Source organism: Pantherophis guttatus, chromosome 12, assembly GCF_059756535.1.
Source record: "Pantherophis guttatus breed Tessera chromosome 12, ASM5975653v1, whole genome shotgun sequence".
Lineage (NCBI taxonomy): Eukaryota > Metazoa > Chordata > Lepidosauria > Squamata > Colubridae > Pantherophis > Pantherophis guttatus.
In genome coordinates this window covers 5,988,484-6,012,384 of record NC_142074.1, presented here as the reverse complement: position 1 = coordinate 6,012,384, position 23,901 = coordinate 5,988,484, and the positions used below count along the sequence as shown (strand labels likewise).

At 42.5% G+C, this 23,901-nt stretch overlaps 1 protein-coding gene across 4 annotated transcripts in view; it reads right to left on the bottom strand.

The window, feature by feature from the left end:
- The window catches only part of ZC3H12B (zinc finger CCCH-type containing 12B), an 81,762-nt gene that overhangs the window by 16,590 nt on the left and 41,271 nt on the right, over positions 1-23,901 (bottom strand). For 2 of the 4 annotated variants that reach the window (XM_034435076.3, XM_034435077.3), the window contains 2 exons: positions 2,584-2,638; positions 156-902 (listed from right to left, as the gene is read on the bottom strand). In XM_034435076.3, the coding sequence (XP_034290967.2) occupies positions 156-763 (608 nt within the window). In that variant the 5' untranslated portion in view covers positions 764-902; positions 2,584-2,638. Of the gene's footprint in view, positions 1-155; positions 903-2,583; positions 2,639-4,520; positions 4,701-10,408; positions 11,053-23,901 lie in introns of those variants that run through there. The other 2 variants (XM_034435078.3, XM_087877543.1) reach the window with 2 other exon arrangements.

Below are 23,901 nucleotides of genomic sequence, written 5' to 3'. Positions count from 1 at the left end.
GGAACTCTGCAAAATTTGCCATTTGAATCCATTGTTGTATATTCTTATCCACATTTGAAATAAACATTTATCTGGATGCTGATTTCCTTCAAGGGTTTTTATGCAAGAAAAGAGGGGCGCAAGTGCAACAAAAACAGCACAAAATTATGAATTACCTCATTGCTACATTACTTCCATCAATTACGATCGGCCTCAAGTTGTCAGAACTGTCCACAACATCCTCCTCCAGGGACAGCTCGGGGCTGGTTACCTCCTTGGCAGCTGTTCCACCCGTGGGAGCAGTGCTACTTCCAAGGCTAGCCGGCCCTTCATTCTCAGCCTTGTTGCCAAGCCTCACAAGTTCAGCCAAAATATCATTGATGAGAGCATCCGCCCCCAACTTGTTCAACACGGCTTGAATCTGATCCCCTGCGTAGCCCAGTTTTAAAGCGAAATCAATTTTCGCTTGATATTCTTTGTCCGAGTTCACTTTACCATCTTCCAGTTTTAAATCCTGAAGAAGGCTGCTCTGGGAGAAGCTGGGCTGATCCAAGCAAGGAGAGCGGCAAAGCTGCCGGTGAGGCTTGTGGAGGGGAATGTCCTTCTCCCTAGGTAGGGTGTTGCTGGAGCTGTTCTTGATGCAAGGCTGCTCATTTTCACTCTCGGAGCTTGTCCATTCTTCAGATTCGGTGCTGCAATCCCCACTGACTTGCTCAACAGTCCTCTCATTTTGGGAATGCCTCTTCTCCATTTTCAGCCTTTCCACCATAGACCAGGCCGTCATCACGTTGACCTTCTGGTGAGATACCCTCAAATTGCTCTCAGTGCCAAAAGTGCTTGGAATGTGTGCACCGCTGCATCATCTTGTGGCTTGCTTCTTAAACCAGTCTTGATTTTTGAGAGTCACAAAAACAATTGCACAACTTTTTGGCAGGGAGGGAAGAAAAATAAAATAAAAGGAAAAAAAAAGGAAATTAGTGACAAGTAGCAATCTGCCACAATAAGAAAAGTTAAAAGATAAGATGAATGAAAAATGGTGGATAAAGGATTGTACATTTAAATATGTTTATGAGAAATAAAAATAAAAACTTTTTTGAGAAAAAAGAAAGAAAAGTAAATTAGGTCTCAAATCCAGATAAACTAAAAGAACCGCTCGCGCGGAAATATATCACACCTCAGATTATGCTAAAGCAGAAGTGCATAAATTTAGTAGCAGCAAAAACCATACCAGTTTTTAAACAGCGTATTTGATGCCATGCTACAAAGACGAGAAGTAGCATAAAAAGTGGTTCCCTCATATAAAAACTACAAGTCTCATGTTTTTCTTATACACTTATACAGGTAGTCCTTGACTTGCATCCATTCAATTAGTGACTACTCAAAGTTACAATGGAAACGAAAACAGTGACTTACAACTGATCCTCACACTTATGAACATTACAGCATCCTCACAATCATGTGATCAAAAATCAGGTGTTTAGCAACTGGCATTTGGCATAATGGCTGCAGCGTCCGGAGGCCATGCGATTGCAATTTCTGACCTTCCCAGCCAGTTTCCAACAAGCAAAATCAATGGGTGAAGCTGGGTTCACTTAATGACCACATGATTCACTAACAACTACAGTGATTCACTTAACAATCATGGAAAAAAATGTCATAAAATTGGATGCAATTCATTCAACAACCAGTTTGCTTAATAGTGGAAACTGATCCTAATTGTTGTATGTCAAGGACTACCTATACACATACACACAGAAAACTGATATCCACGGATTCAAAAGAGGTGACATGAAATTTAGCAATACGGAAGCAGAATGGGACTTGTTACTGGAGGACAATAAAATCAATATAAGGAGTTGTGATGTGATGCACCACATGCGCTCTCCAAGCCATGCTGTCAATCAAGGCACTAAACCATGACTTCATTAGTTATCCTTTACTGAACAAATCATAACTGGCATGGTTCACATGCAACTAGTTTACAACAACAAACTACAGTGTTTGTTGTAGTTTGTAGTTTGCATGTTTGAATTCATGCTAAACTGATGTCAGACAAAACACACTATAGTTCAATGTGACCCACCTTTAAGTTCATGCACTGAAATCAATGGGATGGAAAAAAGCTAAAGATATTAAGGCTAACATAGGAATATTAATTTCAAGAGAGTGGCATGAAAGTGTGGAATCAACCTAAGGAATGTAGTGGCATATAATACGTAGAGAAGAACATTATGGCAGATAAACTGTTCCAAATATACATGCATCTCTTTTCATCTCTAAACAGTAGCCTACACAATGATATCCATAACCATAAAGAAGAACCATAATTTATTGAATGTAACTTCTGCATACAAATAATTCCAAGTTTAAATCACTGATATTTTTGGTTGGAGGGATTGGAATTTGGTTGGAGGCTACTGCAAGAGCAGATATGAGCAAGTAATCTGATGAAGCAGTGATTCAATAGTAGAAAAGTATAAATTAGCATATTCTCCCACCCCTTCTTAGTGACTAGTTAATTTTTAACAGTCAATAAGATATTGGGACCAAACCCCGCTCCCAATATTTCATGTATCAGCTGAAGGTATCCAAGCTGAAACTTACTGAAGGAGAAGTGGATAGTTGTTTTCTTGGATAACTCCTGCAAATTATTCAGCAGCTGCAAAAAGATAAAAATAAAAAAGAAATTACATGTTAGAGATCATTAGAAAAGGGATAGAAAAACAAAACTATTAATACTGTAATGTTTTTATGCAAGTATATGGTATGACCACATGAAATATTATGTGTTGCCTTGTTTGCGGTAACTCAAGCAAATTGTAGAGCAAGAAAGCTTTAGCCAATATTAAAGGAGAAATTCCTTCAAAGAAATATAAGATTTTGATTTCAGAAAATACATTAATAAGGTAGGTCACCATGGAGATATGGGAAAAAATGCACAATGTGGAAAAAACAGATTTTTCTCCAACCTCTGTAATATTAATATCAGGCAGAGTGGATAAAAATCAATGATATTTTTTAAAAAATCAAAAAAATCAGATTTTTTTAAATTTAAATCGGATTTTTTTGATTTTTATCGAATTTATTTTAATAAAAAACTGTTGGGGTAAAAATCTATCGTAAGATAGTTTTCTATTTAAGATACATAAATAATTTAGTTTATTCAGCATGAAATGGAGCTTAGGTATGTAGCATGAGCCTGTATATTCTGCAACACTGGGACTATCGGTGAGTCAACAGTGGGTCAAAGGAGTAGCAGAGATGACAGTTGCTCTTTAAAAATTATGATTTAAATCAAGCCTTTTTACTAGTGATTTAAATCATGATTTAAATTGTGATTTAAATCAACTCAATTTAAATCAAATCCACCCTGATATCAGGAGCCGTCAAATGGTACTGCTAGAGGAGTCAAGGTAACCAGCCCAAAGCTAACCAGTAGAATGACCATAATCTCTTATTTAAACTTTTTGAAAAGTTATTAGACAAATTCATCTGAAACGATCAATGAGTACTAATCATTACCAGGGGTCTCCAAACTTGGCAACTTTTAAGACTTGTGGATTTCAACTTCCAGAATTCCTCAGCAGGCAAGGAATTATCCTATCACACTAGTATGTATGGTATCGTGATTGGAAACTGGATTGAGAGACTCAGATTCAAGTTTCTGCACATGGAAGTGTGCTGGGTATGATTTTCCAGCCTAACGTTCCTTATAAGGAGTACTGTGAGACTTGCCCTGAACTCCAGGAGGTAACCTGAGATATCATACAATGAATGTGTAAGGAAACTAGGTTATATTTAGCCTAATGAAGGCTGAGAAAGGTCAGGGAGACCCAATAATAGTTTTCTAATACTTAAAGGCCTGTAACGGAGACGAGGGGATCGATTTATTCTCCATAGCACCTAAGGGCAGGACAAGAAGCAATGGGTAGAAACTCATCAGAGGGAGATTCAACCTGGAAATAAGGAGGAACTTTTTGACAGTGAGACCAATCAATGAATGGAACTGCTTACATCCCAAAAGTGTGGCGGTTCCATCACTGGAGATTTTTAAGATTGGACAACCGTTTGTCCAGGATGATATAAGGACTCCTGCCTTGAGTAGGGGGTTGGACTAAAATACCTCCAAGGTACCTTCCTGCCCTATGAGTCTATGATTAAAATTTCAGTATGTTTTAAATCACCACCTTCAGAAAAACATGAGCAAAAAAGTGATGCCCAATTGTTATTTTGCTTGTGTTCTTTAAAGAGAGAGCTGGCCATAGACTTAATCATGACAGTTTCACAAAGCATTCAGCAAAAATGGAAAATGAACTCTACTAAATCTCCAGCATGTCACATTAACTGATATAAAGCTCCTTTTGAAATTCATCTGTCGTTTGAAAGGCTTAATACCTACCACTGTTCTCAAAGAAGTAAGCAATATCATGCCCTCCCAATGTGTTAAAAAACAATTCTCAACCATCTAGGCTAGCGCAAATGCTGGTGACTGATTCTGGAAGCTGTAATTCAAAATACGTAAAGGGCATCAAATTGCTCACATGAAAGGGCAACCTTTGGTGGCCAGAGGATGGGTTTGGGGCTAAGCATCTAAGCCCGCATCCCCCTTTTCTTTGGGATGTGCTGTCACAGCTGGGAGCAACTTTCATACGCTGACTAGACCAACAGTTCACCCATCAATTGTCAGAGGTATATACTCCACTGTTCTGAGAGAACCCCATCTGAAAAAGAAGAATATTTGTAGCTCAGGGTTGAGCTTGCTAGGTCAACATCATCAGTGCTAGTAAGGAGTGCGGTTTGCTTTCAATTTATATTCTAGTGGATTGCCCCATCAGTGTGGATGGTTTTGGAGGTTCTTTGTTTGGGCTGTTTACTGTTAGCTTGTTTGGCAGTTCCTTGATTGGAGTATTGTTTACTTCTTGATGTTCTAATGTTATACCTTGGTGTTATACCTTCCCTAGCCTACGACTTGTAGGAGATGACCAGGATTTCTCAAGGGAGGGGTCAAGCATGTCTTGAGTCCCTTCGTGCCCACAAGAGATCTAAGACCAACCCTCCTTGAATTCCATTGACTCTTACCTATTGTCAATTTGCCTTGACTATTAGTAGTTCAGATTCTTGTAGAGAGCTAGTATAGAATAAACTTGAACTCATTTGAAAAATCTTGGTTCCTGGTTTCTCGCGTCTCACACAACTGCTCTCAAGCAGCCTACCAATCAGATGACTGGTCAATACACTCAGGATCAGGAAATCTTATATGAAACCCACAAATCTATCTTATCCATATATTACACACAGATTCAGAAGTAAATTCCACTGAATTCAATGGTAGGTATTCCTAGAACAAATATAGGACTGTGTCAAAAGCCAGAGTGTATAGAGTGGCTAAACTTATGAAGAATTTAAACTGAAATGAGGCAAAAAGAGACAGGAAGATGTTTTGTTATGCAAACACAGGTTATACATGAGATGTCCCTCATCAATTAATGATGTTCCTCCTCAATTAAGAACTGTAATGTGTAAAAACCAATAGTATTTGCCAAGAGCTTGTACAATGGCCTAAAACCTTTTTCAGCAATCTCTCACCCCATAGCACACTTTTTAAAAATCCACTTTTCCCAAACTGTCAATTTTGAGGTCTGCTAAACAGTATTCTGGAAGATTGAAATGTTAAGTAGAAACAGAAGGCTTCACCACGAATCTCCATATATGACCTGAACTCGGTCTTTTGGGAAACTTCATTAGAAAGGAACTGCTATTACAATGATTTAGGTATTTCCCCCCCTCCCCCCCAAGAAAAATAAGGAAACTGGTATGTTTACTGACATCTGTTTTGCAACCTGGGAATTATTTTGCAATGTGAAGTCTGCTCACTTTAAAATTATGATAGCCCACGTGCTTTCTGAAACCGAAAACTAAAAGTAAAGTCCTTGTCTTGCCTAGCCCTTGTCTTGCACTCTAGCCCAGCTATGCAAATCAAGGGGAATTCTCAGCTTAGAATTTCCATATGAGTTACAGAAAGGAATGGTCTCTCTTCCGGCCTTTTTTTCCCCTTCACTTTAAGGGGTGGAGGGAAAGACACCAGCGTTGGAAATCCTCATTCTAACACAGATCAACAGAAAGTTAACATTTCAGCACTGAAATTTAGTTAAAAAAAAAAAAGTAACTACAGATGTTTTACTAGCAATTAAAAGATCAAAACTGATTTACTGACAGGTAAGTGCAAACCAGTTTGAAGCATAAATCAACTATCCCCCCCCCCCTCCAAACTGAGAAATTTGGGATTCTTTTGTTTTTCCCAATTATTAAGGCTTATTTTGCTGCACATTAACATCAATGCCTAGCTATGGAAGTCACTGTCAAGAATTGGAGGAATTTGGAGCTCAGATCTTCAGCAGCAGAAAACAGAGGAATACTTCAAGGATTAAAAAAAATGGAACAAACACTTAAGGGGGAAAAGTTAAAAATAAGGTGAGGAAAAATCTTCCACATTCCCAGACAGTTTCAGAACATGTCCTTATAAACAACCTGAGTTGCCAGTGGTCTGGAAATAGCATGAACTTGGACTGAGTCGAAAAAAGATCACTTAAATACAGTATAACCTAGGACTAAAGGCACATCAGATTATATTTTATAAACAGAGAACTCCTGCCTAATTTGAAAATAATCAATAAAAATAATCCTTTACTTTTGAAAAACAGTGAAGAGACTGCTAAAGATATTTTGAAAAATACTAGTATTTGTTTTTGAACTTCTAAAAACAAAGCTTGCTCAGTCAACACGCGACCAAACTTATAATTTTAGATTGTCCATGATTGCATTAGCAATCCCAACTACAATTACACCTTTTTTATTCAAGACATAAAGTCTGAATTTTGACTTGACATATTTCTGCATTCTACATAGCAATCTTGCTCATCCTCCAAAATTCAGAAATGTCCAGAATTCTCCAACAACACAGCCAAAAGCAGCTGTATGTGCCTTCATTCAACACATCCTTTTCAGAAGTCCAGAAAGCAGTGTGTTCTGAAAAGATTTCTATTGGCTGCCTGTCTCCTGGGGGTGAGGAAGGTATACCTTTCGAATGGAATGTGCTACATTTCATTGTGAAGCAGGCTTATTTTGGGCCTCATAGGCTAGTTTGAGGCAGGCCTTGACTCACCTGGAGATCATGAACAATGAGGCCTTACACCTCTATGGCAGGGCTGCTGGAAGGAATCTAGGAGATTGGGAGTACTATTCAATATTTCAAATATTCTAACTCAGTTTTAAAATTATGATTCTAAATTGAAACAAATTATGATTGAATAAATTATTATTGAATTTGGTGGGAGGCCAAACTCAACTTAGATGCAAAGATTTGCTTTGTGATTTCTACCATGGATGCAAAAATCTTGGCAGAGAGCACCCTTATCTGAGATACCTGCCTGGCATAGCTTACAGCCATCAGGAACACCACTTTCCATGCCAGATGCTTTGAGGCTGACTCATGCAAGGTTTTGAGCATGGATTTGGGTTAGGGCATCATCCCATGATGGGTATTAGTGGATACTAGATGGTCTTAGTATGCAGACCCTCTGAAGAACCTCTTGATATGAGGATGAGTAGAGAGAATGATTATTGCTTCCCAACAAGGGACCAAAGAGAAGACTCAAAGTTGTCTGTTGGTTGTAGTCCTTTCTTAAGGCCCATTGGTAAGCCTGACATTGAGGTTGAAGGTTGTCATTGGTAAGATTCCTTCTCTTTGCAGAAAACTTAATCACATTCACTAGTCTAGGTCTTTCAGGATGAGCCAATCCACTGCTGTTTTGCAGATCATCAAGATATATTCTGCCAATGTCTTTGGCTCATTGTCTAGGCAATGTCTTTGGCTCATTGTGGCTCCTCTGCCTAAGTTTCCTACACTGTGGGAAGCCAAGCTAGCAGTTTGCTCAAAGGACAGAAATCTTGATAAAGACTAAAGAACAAGGCTCGATTTTGAGGTTGGGGGTGTAATCCCATGCACTTTGGGTTGCAGGTTCTCCACTTTCCTGTCTTCTTGTTTTTAGGGGTTGTCTTTATCAACTATGTGTTGCCACTGAAGTATCTAGTACAGAGTGAGTTCAGCAAATCTCAGACAGCCTGAAAGAAGATAGAGAGCTTTAAGACTTGTGAACTTCAACTCCCAGAATTCCTCAGCCAGCCATGTTGAATCTTTCAGAGCTCCTGGAGCAAAAGGGATCTGCCAGAGAACTGAAAAAGAGCTGATGTGATTCCAAACTTCAAAAAAAGGGGACCCATGAAACTACATACCAATCAGCTTGACATTAATACCTGGGGAAATCCTGGAAAAGTTAATCAAGCAGCAAATTTCTGAGAATCTAGAAAAGGACAAGATGATTACAGAAAGCCAGTATGGATTTGTTAAAAGCAGATCATGCCAAACAAATCTTATTACCTTATTCAAGAAAGTGACTAAATTAATGGATCAAGGAAACACTATGGATATAGTATACTTGGATTTCAGTAAGGCATTTGACAAAGTAAATGACAGCCTGCTTCTTGGTAAGATAGAACAATGTGGGATAGATAATACCACCACCAGTTGGATCAGCGTGTGGTTTGTACTGGAACTATCTCTACATGAAGGAAAGAATGCAGTGGGGTACCTCAAGATTCTGTATTGGGGCCAGTACACTTCAACTTCTTAATAAGTGATCTAGAATAGATGAGGGGATAGAAGGAGAGATCATCAAGTTTGCAAATGACACCAAGATGGGGGCAATTGCTAACACCTTGGAACATAGATTCAAATTCAGAAAGATCTTTACATACTTGAGTATTGCACCATATCCATTATATGACTGATCATTATATCAATGATGAGAAAAGTAAGATCCTGCATTTAGGCAGGAAAAACCAAGTGCACAGGTATAGAATAGACAGTACCTGACCCAACAGTAGTACATGTGAGAGGGATCTAGATGTCCTAGTAGACCACCACTTAAGTATGAGACAGCAGTGTGCTACAGCTGCCAAAAAAGCCAATGCAGTCCTAGGCTACATCAACAAAGAGATAGCATCAAGATCACAGTAAGTGATAGTACAGTACTGCTGCATACTGCATTGATGAAGCCACACATGGAATATTTTGTCCAGTTCTGGTCACCACAATACCAAAAAAAAAAAACAACAACATGCTGAGACCATAGAAAGAGAACAGAAAAGAACATCAAATATAAGGGGTAAACCATAACGATGAATAGCTAAGGCAGGGGTCGGCAACCTTAAACACTCAAGGAGCCACAAAGGTCCTAACCGGAAGCCCCTCATTCAAGGGAAGGGAACTAAGTATGTTTAGCCTAACAAAGAGGAATTAGGAATGACAGGATAGTAGTCTTCCAATACCTGAAGGACTGGGTCAATTTGTTCCCTAAAGTACCTGAGGGCAGGACAAGAAGCAATGGATGAAGTTTGGTCAGAGGGAGATCCAACTTGGAACTAAGGAGGAATTTGCTGAATGTGAGAGCAATTAATCAATGGAAAAGCTTGCCTCTTGGTACTCCATTACTGGAGGTTTTCAAGAAAAGATGGACTTCCATTTGTCTGGGATGATATAAGGATTCCTACCTTGGGAAGGGATTGGACTAGAAGACCTCTAAGGTCCTTTTCAGTCCTATGATTCTATAAATACTGTCACAAATCCAAAGAAAATCAGGCATGCTAAAATTTCATTTGAGTTACTGGGACATAATTTAGCAGCTGCTATTTCTAATGAGGTTAATGAAACTAAAACATGACTATTTGGGTCTGAAGTTCTAAATTACAGAGAAGCAGCATTAAGGGTTGTTTCCCATCTGGCCCCACAAAGATTAATCACCGTTGCTTTTTGGAAGTTTTTCTGTTAAATATTGGACAAGTATCCACTTGAGGATGTTCTAATATTAAGTGTCCCAATTCATTGGCATATTTGTGTTTTCTTTCGCAGAGGTTCCTCTATTTCTAACTTACTAAAAAATAGACAACATAAAATAAAATAAAATGCTATTTGAAAAAAGGGAAACAAATCTTTGAAGCACAGGATAAAATCTGTTTAAGAAAAATGCATCCTGGACCTTAGGCATGGACAGAAGGGTTATATATGCTTCAAAAATTATTCAGAGTTTGAAAACATAACACAGTTCTGCAATTGGTTGAAAAGGTCACATCTTTTCTAAGGCTTGAAAAAAGGTGTGTCTCTTTTAGTGAAAAGCAGAAAGGAACTGTGCTTGTGCAGTTCAAAGTCACTTCCAAATCTCTCTAGCAGAGTGAAAAATGTAACTGAACAGGCAATGAAGGTTTCCAACAACATATATACAAATATATAGGAGGTCACTGTGGGAGTGGTTTGATCTGGTTAGTGCTCTGATTCTTGGCATCTTCCTGTAAATTAAAACGGACGTTGGCTTACCTGAACGTCCCTTTTCTGATCACTGCGACGACAATCCAAGCATGTATTTCACTACTACTTGTTAGAGACTGAGTGCAAAGATTTTTCCTCCGTTGCTTTGACCACATCCCCTGGCTCCTTCCTTCAGTCTTTTCACGAAGGTGTAGTCAGTAGGTAAGCAGAAAGGTACAACCAAGGAACACCTCTCCCGGTAGGCCCGTGTATGAAGGCACAGCCCACAGGAAACCTGCAGAGGAAAAATCAGAAAGAAAAACCCCAACCCCAGCCAGGATATGGGAAGGCCAACGGGCGGGTTGGATTGTCATCACAGCGATCAGAAAAAGGACGTTCAGGTAAGCCAATGTCCGTTTTCCTGAATCGCTGCTCCGACAATTCACGCATGGGAAATACCCAAGCCTAAGAACCCTGGGCGGGGGCCTGATCAATCCCCTGGCCGTGGGTGGTGATTACAGATTGCAAAACCCTTCTACCAAATGACACCTCGGCCGAAGCACAGGCGTCCAACCTGTAATATCTTATAAAGGAGGATAATGACGACCAAGTGGCCACCCTACAAATATTGTCTATAGATGCCTGGGTAGCCCAAGCGGCAGAGGTGGCAGCGCTGCGAGTAGAATGGGCTAAGACTCTACCTGGCAAGGGTCTGCCCTTGAGTTCATAGGCTTTGGAAATATAAGCCTTGAGCCCTGCCCACTGTAGCTGAAAAACTTTTTGCCCCATAGAAGCAGGATGAAAAGAGACGAACAAAGCCTCCGTCTGTCTAAACGAAGGTGTCCGCCTAATATATCGTCTGAGGGCCCTGCGGACATCTAAAATATGCCATCATTTTTCCAGTGGGTGGCGAGGGTCAAGACAGAAGTTCGGGAGAATGAGCTCTTGAGCCCAATGAAAGTGGGAATTAACTTTGGGAACAAAGGCTGGATCCAGGCGAAGGACCACACGGTTGGAGTGAAAAATGCAGAGATCTTTCCTAATGGAGAGAGCAACTAGTTCGGAAATCTTCTTGTGGATGTCACTGCAAGGAGAAAGGCAATCTTTAAGGACAAGAAGCAGAGACTGTTGGAACCTAGTGACTCAAATGGGGAAACTGTCAATGCCTGGAGAACCAAGGGCAGATCCCACGTTGGATAGTGATGCACAACAGGTGGTCGAAGGTTGGTAGCCCCTTGGAGAAAGGAACGAATCCGCGGATGATGAGAAAGAGACTGGTGAGATTCACTGGCAAGAACTGTGGCCAAAGCTGCAACCTGGTGACCGAGAGTAGTGGGTGCCAGTCCTTTATCCAGGCCCGCCTGCAAAAACTCGAGAACATCCGGCACCGTTGCTGATGTTGGATCGATGTGTCGGGTAGAGCACCACAGACAAAAGGCTTTCCAAGATGCATTGTAGATCCATTCTGTCGAGGTGCACCTGGATGCCTGAATGGTGGAGATGACTTTTCCAGAGAGGTTGTCCTTCCTCAGGAGGTTCTTCTCAAGTGCCAGACGGTCAACTGGAGCCTCTGACTGAGAGAAATCCTGTCCTGAGGAATTCTCCAAGGACGTGAGACAGACAGACCTACCAAGTCAGCGAAATAGGCCCTGCGAGGCCAATGAGGCACAACCATGAGAACTTCCGCCCGTTCGGCTAGCAGTTTCTGTAGGACCCTCGTAATTAGCGAAATTGGAGGGAACACATAAAGCAGTCCCCGAGGCCAAGGACAGCGGAGAGCACTGCAACCCTCCGCACCGGTGGTTGGAAACTGTGAGAAAAACCTTGGAAGCTGCGCATTTTCGGGAGTGGCGAAGAGATTGACTAAAGGCGTGCTGAACCTGTGCGTCAGCTCGAAAAATAGATGAGGATGGAGCTTCCACTCTGAGGGGTCTATTCGAGCCCTGCTCAGCCAGTCCGCTCGAAGATTGGTCAAGCTGAAGATATGCTCCACTTTCAGTGAGAGAGTATGTCTCTCGGCCCAGCACATTGGAGCCCAGACGAGCTCCGCCTCGTCCATCAGCGACTTGGAAAGCGTGCCCCCTTGTTGATTTATATGGGCCTTCGTGGCCATGTTGTCTGTCAAAATGAGAATGTGGCGAGCCGAGACCTTGTCCCAAAAATGACGGAAGGCAAGGCAAACTGCCCGCAACTCCAGCCAATTTATACTGTTTGTCCTTTCCGCTTGGGTCCATTGGCCCTGAGCCAGTTGACAGTGTAGATGAGCCCCCCAACCGTAGAGGCTCGCATCCGACATTAATGTGACATGTTCTGGTTCACGGAACATGCACCCAGCTTGAAGAGCCAACAATGTCCACTAGCGGAGGGAGAGACGAACACGAGGTGGTACCGCTACCTTGGTCCTGGAGTTGCTGCGTCCCTGTCGTTGAAATGGCAGAAGAAACCACTGAAGCGGATGGGTGTGTCACGGTGCCCAGGTTATGATTGCAATACAGGAAATCATCTTTCCTAGCAATTGGGATAGAAGAATTAATGGAAGAGTCTGTTGTGACAATATTTGCACCACCAAGTCCTTGATACTGACTTGGCGATCAGATGACAGATAAACCTGGCCCTTGACAGAGTCGATCACTGCCCCAGATGGGAGTATGTGTGTTGACGGCTGTAGATGACTCTTTTCCACATTGAGTGTGAAGCCATGACTCTGAAGTGTGCGAATCATCATCGCGCTGTCGTGTGCTGCCTGTACCAGAGAAGACGATAGGATCAAGATGTCGTCCAGTAGGCTACCATACGTACCAGAACCATGTGGACCGAGGCTGCTACAGCCGCCAATAATTTGGTGAACATTCGTGGGCCCGATGAAAGGCCAAAGGGCATGGCTCAGTACTGATAGTGATGGTTGGCATATGCAAAGTGGAGATACCGCTGGTGCATCGGATGGATCGGCACATGTAGATATGCTTCCTTGAGGTCCACAGACTGTAGCAGATCTCCCTCTCGTATGCACCCCAATATTGATCTGAGGGAGTGCATTTTGAAGCACCTGTATAAGACATAAAGATTCAGCTGCTTGAGATTCAATATCCCCCTCCAGCCCCCCGAACTTTTGGGTACCAGAAACAGGATGGAATAAAACCCAGCCCGTTCCTGGTCCTTTGGTACCGGTTCGATTGCCTCGATGTCCAAAAGATGTTGAATCTCGAGATCCATGATTTTACTGAATGAAACGGTACCAGACACTGAATGTAACAGTTCGGAGGGCTTGAGTGGAATTCCAGAGTGAAGCCGAAGCGGATGGTGCGTAGAATCCAGGCATCTGACGTGGAGACCTCCTATAGACGATGAAAGTGTTGGAGCCGACTGCCTATGGGGACGGGAGGCAGAGAGTCACTTACCACGGCGGAAGGGATGGGAGCCTCTGCCACAAAAGGGTCGTCTGGACTGTGGCTGACGTCGAGCACGATCTCTAAATGCTGACTGGTCTGAATATTGGGAAGACCCCTGGAAAGATGATAGTTGGAAATAGGAACCCCCCCCGGGTCCAGAATCAGATCGAAAGGGCTGCCTCTGTGAATAAGGTGTGTACCGGCAATCTGATCACCTACACGATGAAGGGAGAACCTTCTTCTTATCCCGTCCCTCAATCAATATCGAATCCAATGCCACACCGAAGAGGGAAGACCCCTTATACGGAGCCAACGCGAGCTTCCATTATGATTTCATGTCCGCCCTCTAATGGCGGAGCCACAACAGTCTACGAGATGTGACCGCAGAAACCAGGGCACGGGAGGCAAACTTTGGTGCATTCAATGAAGCGTCCACCAAATACTGGGTGGCGGCCCCCAGTTTATTAATGTCCTGGTGAACTCGAGCTTCATCAGGGGAAATTCTTTCTTGTAATTGGTGAAGCCAAATTAAGGACGCTCTCTTAAAAAAGGAGGCTGATGTTGCAGCACTGATGGCCCAAGCAGCCGCCTGGTGGGATTTCCGAAAAGACATTTCAGCTCTCCTGTCCTCCATCTTGAGTCTCTCCCCGATATCATTGGAAATGACAAAGTGAGGCTAGTGACGGGTGCGTCTACAGCAGGTAATTGCAATAACACATCCAACTCAGGGGCTGAGCAATAAAGTTTCTTATCATGGCCACTAGGACCAGCCAAGGATCCCAGTTGATCCCATGGCCATTGGATAACTTCAGTAAATAAATCTGGGCAAGGGACACAGTCATGTTCCGGCTTGGTCATTCTGAATAAATTTTCATGTGGACCGGAGGTATCCGTGGCCTGGGAAACAGGGGCCGTCACTATCCCCATATTAGTTGTCACTTTCCCTTTATGTAACAGAGATTTGAAAAGTGATGGTCGAAACAGACCTGGAAAAGCCGGCAGGTCCGGTGCCATCCCATCTTCAAAAAGATCAGATTCTCCTAAATATTCCTCGTCTTGTAAAGAGCCCTCACTATGAATGGATTCCTGTGCTGAAGGCGACCCTGAAGTGTCCCAGGTAGCTGCTTGCACCTATGGTTTAACAGCAGTGCTGGTCGGGGCCAAGTATGCAACTTGTTGAATTCCAGCCACAAAGATGTGGGAAATTGCCTCTGAAACCATAATTTGAAGGTCCAGAGCTAGACCAGCACATTGTCCCGCTGCAGTCGGGGTAAATGTACCTCCGGGGCTCTACGGTTAATTGCAGAAGAGAAAGATTCTCCCTGCGTTTGCACGGAGGGAGTAACTACGGGCCCTATATGGGAAACCTCAAAAAATGGCATGACATGGTCAGGTCAGCCACTGGGGCGGCTCTCATCTCTTTGGCCACTCCAGATGGCAAAGGAGTAGATATTTCTATATCAGGCAAGTCAATAATGGCAGCAGAGTCACTACATTGACGAACAGCTTGTGCCTCACGTTGGGCCTTGTCAAATTGTCATTCTAATGCCTTATGCCGTCTATTGGCATCTCTATCAACCACAGTAGCCCCTTTTAAGGGTGCAGATGGAGAGGCCTGCAGTGTACGTGACTTGCTTCTGGATCCCTTTTTAGAGTGTCTGGAACCAGAATGCTTGGAAGCAGAAGCTTTAGATGTAGTCGCCTCCATCCTAGTTGGACTACCCTTATACTCCATGTCCGAAGACAGAGCAGAATCAGCCATTACTAATACCCCTAGCAACTTTTTTAACCAAGATGGCAACTCAGGGAAATAAAGGAGCTGCAATAATCCCAAGGGAACTAATGATGCAATCCTTACACCCCCTTCTAAGCGCAAAGTCTTAATAGAAGGGAAAACTTCAGAATCGCCTTTTGCACAACTGGAAAACCTGTCCTTGACGGCTGGTGCTGCTCCCACGATCGATGGTAGTAGAAACTGTGAGGCGATTTCAGTCCAGGCCCACAAGGAGGGAAGACAGTGTAAGAGGAGCCAACCCTCCCCCCCCCAAAAAAAACAGCGCTTCGCTCACTGGCTCGGCTTTAATTTCAAAAAGTCCCAGAGCCAAGGCAGGCAGAACTAAGGCGTGAGGCAGAAAACCTCCAAAATCACCCCTGCGGCCGAACGGTAACAAAATGGCAGACGCGAGTAGGCAACTTCCCCTCAGCGCCACTGCGGCTGAAACAAATAAAATGGCAGTCTGAGCGGTAGATCTCTCTTAAGCAGCGCTGCAACCTGCCAGACAACCAGAAAATAGCGCGAAGGCAAGAACAAGCCCTCCCAGCACCGCGAAGCCGACTTCCCAGTTGCGGAGTATGCTCCGATCCCAGGCAGTGACTCCGATGCCGCCCTGACTTCAAAGGAGCTGTGATAGTGGTGGTGGTTATGCAGGCAAGCCGGGAACCAGCTCTTCCACCGGCAGCGATCCAAATGTCGGAGGAGCCCGGACGGACGGCACTCTGACAAAAGCTGCAAAGAAAACAATCCGTGGGCGGCCATCAGCAACCTGGAGCCCCAGGAACGCAAAAAGAGGCCGCCAGCAGCTAAGGAGGAGAGGCAAACCTCCAGACGAAATAGATTCTATTTCGAATAAAGCAAAGTCCAACAGTACTAAGAAAACCAGAAAATATGAAAATAGAAATAAATTGGTAAAAAAACAAGTCTCTGGTGTCAGAGAAAGGCAACTCAAGTCTCTACAACTAGACTGAGTGAAAAGACTGGGAGACAGGAGACAGCGGGTGTAGTCAAAGCAATGGAGGAAAAATCTTTGCACTCAGTCTCTAACAAGTAGAAGTGAAATACCCATGCGTGGATTGTCGGAGCAGCGATTCAGGAAAACTAATATTGTTAAATAGATTATGACAACATTTTCATATGCAAACTATAATATCACTGCATGTACACACAGATTGGAGTGTACAATAGTTTCTCACAATCAGAATAACAGAGTTGGAAGGGACCTTGGAAGGGACCTTCTAGTCCAGCCCCCAGCTCAGGCAGGAAACCCTATACCCGTGATGGCGAACCTATGGCACACGTGCCAGAAGTGGCACATAGAGCCATCTTTCTGGGCATGCGACCTGTCGCCCGTTGCTCTTCTGGGTTCCGGCACACTGGCCAGCTGGTCTTCACATGAGCGGAAGCACCGGAAATCAGAAGAGCAGCTTCCTGACACACATGTGCGTGCATGCTCTTCCAATTTCCAGCATGCGCTACGGCCACCTGGTGTTTGGGTTTCTGGCATGCATGTGCGCATGAAGACCAATTGGCCGGTGCAAATGCATGCGCTGGAAACCGGAAGATCATCTTCCCAGCACACCATGTGTACCGGGCGGCTGCTGTTCTGATTTCCCGCACACACATGCGCACCAGCCAGCTGGACTTCGTGCACACAGAAACTGGAAGACAAAGTGGCCTGTGTGCATGTGCATGCCGGAAACTGGAAGAACAGCTGCCCAGAGCACTCCTGTTTCGGCACTTGGTGCTGAAAAGGTTCGCCAACACTGCCCTATTCCATTTCAGACAAATGGTTGTCCAATCTCTTTAAAACCTCCAGTATTGGGGCACCCACAACTTCTGAGAGCAAGCTGTTCCACTGGTTGATTTTCTAACTGTCAGGGAATTTCTTCTTAGTTCTGGGTTGCTTCTCTCTTTGACTAATTTCCATCCATTGTTTCTTGTCCTGCCTTCAAGTGCTTTGGAGAATAGGTTGACCCCCTCTTCTTTGTGGCAGCCCCTTAGATATTGGAACACTGCTATCATATCACCCCTAGTTCTTCTTTTCATTTAAACTAGACACACCCAATTCCTACAACCATTCTTCGTATGTTTTAGCCGCCAGCTAGTCATCTTTGTTGCTCTTCTCTGCTCTCTTCCTTGAGTCTCAACATCTTTTTTATATTTTTGCAATATCGTTTATATTTATATCTGATCCCACCTCAGCATCGGTGGCCGTCTTCGAGTTCCTGCACGCGGGTTTCGACAAGGGCCTCGCGGTGATCACGCTCCGCAGACACGTGGCGGCCTTGGACATGGTCCTTTCCAACGGCTTTGACATTCCTCTTTCTCGCGGATTAGGTCCTTCCTGAGGGGGGCCTCTAACCTGTGACCTCCCAGCATTCGTCGTTACCCTACCTGGGACCTCCTGCTTGTTCTCCAGGCCCTTACGTCTTCTCCCTTCGAACCCTTGGGGTCGATTGATTTACGTCTCCTTACTCTCAAAGTCGTATTCCTGGTCACAATAACTTCGGCGAGGCGAATTTCAGAATTAGCGGCCCTGTCCGTACAGGACGACTTGTGCATCTTCCACCATAATCAAGTTGTCCTCCGCATGGACCCCTCCTTTCTGCTGAAAGTCAATTCAGTATTCCATCGCGAACAGGAGCTAATCCTCCCGGATTTTTGCCCGGATGCAAGACACCCGCTGGAGACCCAATGGCATACCCTAGACGTATGGAGGGCCTTACGTCGTTACATCAAGCGAACCTCGACCTTCTGTCGTTCGGAGGTCTTGTTTGTTTCCTTCCTTCCGGGGTCTCTTGGCCAGAAGGTTTCCTCCACTACTATTGGAAGATGGCTGAAAGCCTGCATATGCAAGGCCTATACTGTGTCGGGGAGACCCCTCCCGGGCAAAGTCCTACCTCATTCCACTAGAAGTGCTTCTACGTCAGTCATGTGGGCAACCCAAGCCTCGGTTTCTGAAATATGCAGAGCAGCCACTTGGACGACCTTGTCGCCATTCATTAGACATTATAAGATAGACTCTTTTGCAGCGGCCGACGCTGCCTTTGGTCGCCGAGTATTACAATCTGTTGCTGCCTCCTTGCCTACTCCGGACCTGCCTGATAGCCCCCCCCTAAGGAACTTGCTTGGGTACATCCCATGCTTTGGATTCTCAAAGCAGCGCGCTGGAGAACGGACATTGCTTACCTGAATGTCCTTTCTCAGCGCGCTGATGGAGAATCCAACCCACTCTGTCCTAATGGATTCAGGTCCGGTGGCTCCGATTCTGGACTACAGTCTGCCTTTCCCTTTCTTCGTGAACTAAACTGACATCAGTCGAGCAGAGGAGGCGGGACCAAGACAAGAAATTTAAAGTGATACACACTCAGTCTCTGACAAACTCACCGTGAACATTACCCATGCTTTGGATTCTCCATCAGCGCGCCGAGAAAGGACATTCAGGTAAGCAATGTCCATTTTAGATGGAAATGTTGATTGATTTAGAAACAATTAAGAGAGGAGGAAAATATTCTTTGTCAAGATTATGGATACTAGTTGCCATTTAAAAGAGGTACAATATAGACTTGATGTAATGGGTCTTAGAAATGACAAAGATTTGGAATGATGTCTATTTGGAAATAATTGTTTAGAATTTAGGGTGACATAGTAGAATGTTTAAAATCTAAATGTTTAGAATAAGATTTCTTTTTCTTTTTTTCTTTTTTTTTAAAGAGGTAAATGGATAAAATTTGGAAAAAAATTGGTTGAGGGAATGTGAGTAATTGTATTTACTTTATATTGGATCAAATCTTTACTCTAAAAAGATGTATTTTATGTTTCATATTTTAAAAAAAAACTTTTCAAAAAAAAAGTCTGCCAATTATTGCCTTTGTTTAATATTACTGAATTTCTTCCCTTAAAAAAGCAAAACAAAAACCCTATTTGTGTAAACCTATCTTTTCAGTATCCTCTGAAAGTATATTTTGAACAGAAAGAAACTTCACAAGTCTCCTAATATTTGAAACTCTGTATTATTGGCGACATTTCTGAACCTTATTTGAATATCAAGGGAGCTAATTATAAATAAAAGGTATCCTACAAAAAGAAGGACCTAATTGAAAAATGTAAAACCAGCAGATCAATGAGCATTGTATGCATTGTGTTATTTTTATATGGCTATAAAAATATTCTGTCTAAAAACATGCAGTCCCAATTCTAAGCCCAGGAAATATAGAAAGCACAAAACAACAAAACATAACAGATAAAAAAGCAATAAAAGAGAACCTGTGTAGATTACTATGTATGACATATATCACAGAGTGTGAAATATATCACAGAGATAAGAATCTTGAATCTACTGAATAGGTATTATTGTATCACCTGCCCAGCCATTTTTTTAAATAAGCAATTTAGTCAAAGTTATAAGCTCTTACTGGTGAACTTTGCATGTGCCCTTATTTGTTATAAGAGTTCTACAACCTAAAATGCAGAACAAGCAACTCCTTAAAACTTAACAAAATGAAAAATGCAAAACAACTTTAACAAGAGGCACTTAATTCTGTTACTTACCTTTTCTTTTCCCATGAATATCTTTTCTGATAGTATCTGTTTTCCCAACCGAATGTACTCATTAGAATAAAAGCAACTGGCACCATCAGAGGAATACATCTTTGAAAGATGAAAGGTTAAATATTTTCTCCTACCACCTTGCCTTTGTTGCAAACTACTTTCACAGCTGCAACTTAAACTCTTCTAAAAGGCATAGCAGAGGCAAATGTATACACTTTTTTCAGAAATTTCTTTCTTCAAATCAACCTCAGAACATTAAAATGTACACATTTTTCCAAAATCCTTTTTTCCTGCTTCATTCAGATCTCTAACCACATTCTATCATTGATGGACCTAAAATCTCATGAGATCATTGGGGGGGGGGGATTACACCTATCCTTACAATATAAAGAAGAGCCACCTAAAGAACTGTCACAAATCCCCCCCCCAAAAAAAATTCAAAAGCCAACAAAGCAAATTTAAAAATGGATCTCCAAAGGCACTGTGGCTAGATACTCACAACTCTCTTTAGAGGAAGCAGGCGGCTTACCTGTCATCCACACCACTAATACAGATGATATGTTCTCAACAAAAATAGTGTGTATAGCAGTTTTCTACTCTTTGGACTCTGCTAAGGGACTGGGTGAGTTATGAAAGCTGCTCTCTGCAGAAACACACCCACTTCCATGACTCACAGGAGTTTCTATTTCCTTTTTTTTTTAAGTAGTTGTCAACTCTGAAAGCTATTAAGAAAATTTAGCTGTGTCATTTTTACTTTAAAAACCACTAGGACTGAGGGGTACTTTCATGTGAAAATCACCACTGCCTCTAAACACAGGGGTATGAGGAAATAATCCTATATGATTTTTATTGCCATTAATCATTCTAAGGTGGTTTACATTTTGAGAGAAATCACAACCAGTCCTCTTTGGGACAGTATTCCTTAGTCATTGGAGTGGCTGGGGAGTTCCCCATATTAGGGACTTTTCCCCCCTTGAAGTTTGTATGTGTACATTTTTGCATTTGTGTTAACCATAATTTTCCTATACATGCTAATGCCTCTCTTTTATGCAACATCATAATATTTTGGCGACACAATCAATAGTGCTGACATCCAAATATCAAAAATTAAAAGTTGTTACTACTACATGAGGAAGAGATTATCAATTTGACTAACATTGTGATTGTTTGCTGAAAACAGTAACTTTCTCCTGACTAAAAGTTCTGAAAAGATCTTTCCTGTTCTGAACAGAAAGAAAGTCATGAAAAAAATACATTACCCAGAAATGTATTACCTTGTTAAAACAAAATATGTCCTTTTTCTCCTGTTTGAAACTACAGTCGGATTCAATGGGAGACTATGATTGGATTCTTAAGCTATCTGAGCAGAAAGATCTATAAATAATACTAATTTGTCATGTGGTGTAGTAAAAATTCAAAATTTTAAATTGATATTACCTGGTTTGGTAATGAAACATCTGCAAGAACACCACCTAGCTCAGAGAGCATCAAGGACCCCCCCAAATTTTAAACTTCATTATAGTACAGCAATAACGATGTAAATATAACACACACATACAGACACAGATACACACAAAGCAAGGAGAAAACCATCAAGTACTACCAGCTTCTCATTTGTAATCTGCAAAAATGCCATCATCTGAAGTGAAAACTCTGCACTACAGCTTTAAGTGTTTAAGCCTTTGCTGCCCGTTGCTTAGCAACCAGGCATCCTTACCTAAACATTGCTTTTCAGCAGAGTCACGACTGACTAGTGGGGCTGCTAATGCAATTCAGAGAAAACATGTATTTTAGAGTGGTCTGAGTTCTGGTCACATAGCTGAATGAAGTTGCTATACAAGCTTTTTAAAAAGGTCTTCTATGATTTATTTATTTATTGCAAGTTAAGAGCAAGTGAGGGCTCATAACAACTGCCTGATGTACTCATTGCAGTTTTATCAAAAATATTTGCAGTTTTTTGCCTTGCTGTTTCTTGGGGTTGAAAAAGAGTCACCCAGCTGACTTCTAAGCCTAAAACAGGACTAAAACTGGTCTTCCGTGTTTCTAGCCTGGTGCCTTAACCACCACACCAAACTGGCTCTCCTGCCGGCAATTATGCACCATGAAATAACAAAATCAAAAATTAAAAAAAACTCCAGTTTTTTTAAAAAAATGTTAAGACATAACAGCTGATCATCATGATTCTATACACTATTCTATTCTAGTTCAGGCAGTTGTATCAAGAAATGGTCCCACCAATCTATCTAATTTACAAACAGCACAGATTAAAGGGTGCTTCAAAGCCCTCTTGTTCATTCAGAGACATGGACAAGCATTTTCTCATGATGAGTTCGAAAACCAAGATTTGACTCCCAAACAACAGCAATGAAAAGAAAATTCCTAAAGTTCATCAGAAGGAAGGAATCTCATTTAACTTTTCCTGCAAGGATCAAACACCAGAACCAAATATTCCACTGAAACAGGTCGATCTCATTATTTCAGTGGCACATGAAGAATCAAATACATGGAAATCAACAAGGCATTATCTATCTTAGAGCCACAATAGGCATGGGGACAGTATCAACAGCAAGAACATGAATCCACCTTTCAAAATATTATGGTGATTATAGGAAATTTAAACATTGAGTTAATCATTTTTGAAGGCAAATTTTTTTTTCTAAATTGCAGGGTCATTAAAAAAGAAGTGTGTTATCAATTGCCTACAATACAACTTCCAAAACCAAGGTAGGCATTTAAAGCTCTCTTTGACATTCCTAAAATTTATAAACATTGTCAAAACAACAGTGTTAGTCTATTATCTGTAAACTTCATTATAATGTTATATGGTGTTTGGTGTGCACAATGTAGGCACACTCTCCTTTATAAAATTCATCAACTTGATATTCAAGAGAAAAAAAACCTTAATGCAAAAAAAATCACCCAAAGGTTTGGGTATAATTTACATAATTAATCAAAGAAGGGGCGTTGGTCCTACCTGAGACGCTCCTTCTTGTTGAGTGGAGACAGCAGCCAGGATGGGGTGTACCCTCCCAATCAGCTTAAAGGACTGAGTCTGTCAATCATGTTAAATCCCGCCCTTGTTGCCGGGTAGGCCAGCTTTTGGTGAAGACCTGAAGGAACAGACTCAGCGTGTGGGAGCAGAGATGAGCAACAGGAAGATAGAGGTAAGCAGAAAGATACAGAAAGGACCAGACTGGCACAGGGAGGGTCTGGCTGCTGTCTCCACTCAACGAGAAGGAGTGTCTCAGGTAGGACCAATGCCCCTTCTCCATTGAGAGTGGAGACAGCAGCCAGGATTGGACATACCCAAGTTCACAGTCCCGAAACCATGGGGGGACCAGGCTGGTCCGAAACACCCTCCCCGCAACCACCCGCTGCAACACCCGCCGTCCAAATGCGGCCTCTGCCGATGCAAACTTGTCCAGTTTATAGTGTCGTATGAAGGGAACAGGAGAAGTCCACGTAGCTGCCCTGCAGATTTCAAACAACGGAGCCTGGGTAGCCCATGTTGCCAATGTAGCCGCACTGCGGGTGGAATGTGCAGTCAACCGGGAAGGTCGCAGAAGCGAGCGAAGGTCGTAGGCCAAAGCAATAGTCTGTCAAATCCAGTGACCAATGGTAGACGACGAAACCTTGCATCCCTGGGAAACAGGTAAGAAGGATACAAACAGCGATTCTGATCGGCGGAAGGAAGCTGTCCTCTTAAGATAGATCCGTAACGCTCGCCTGACATCCAAGGAGTGCCAACGTTGTTCCCGAGGATGAGAAGGCCGAGGGCAGAAATTAGGAAGTATAAGTTCTTGCGAACGGTGAAAAACAGAATTGACTTTCAGCACAAAGGTAGG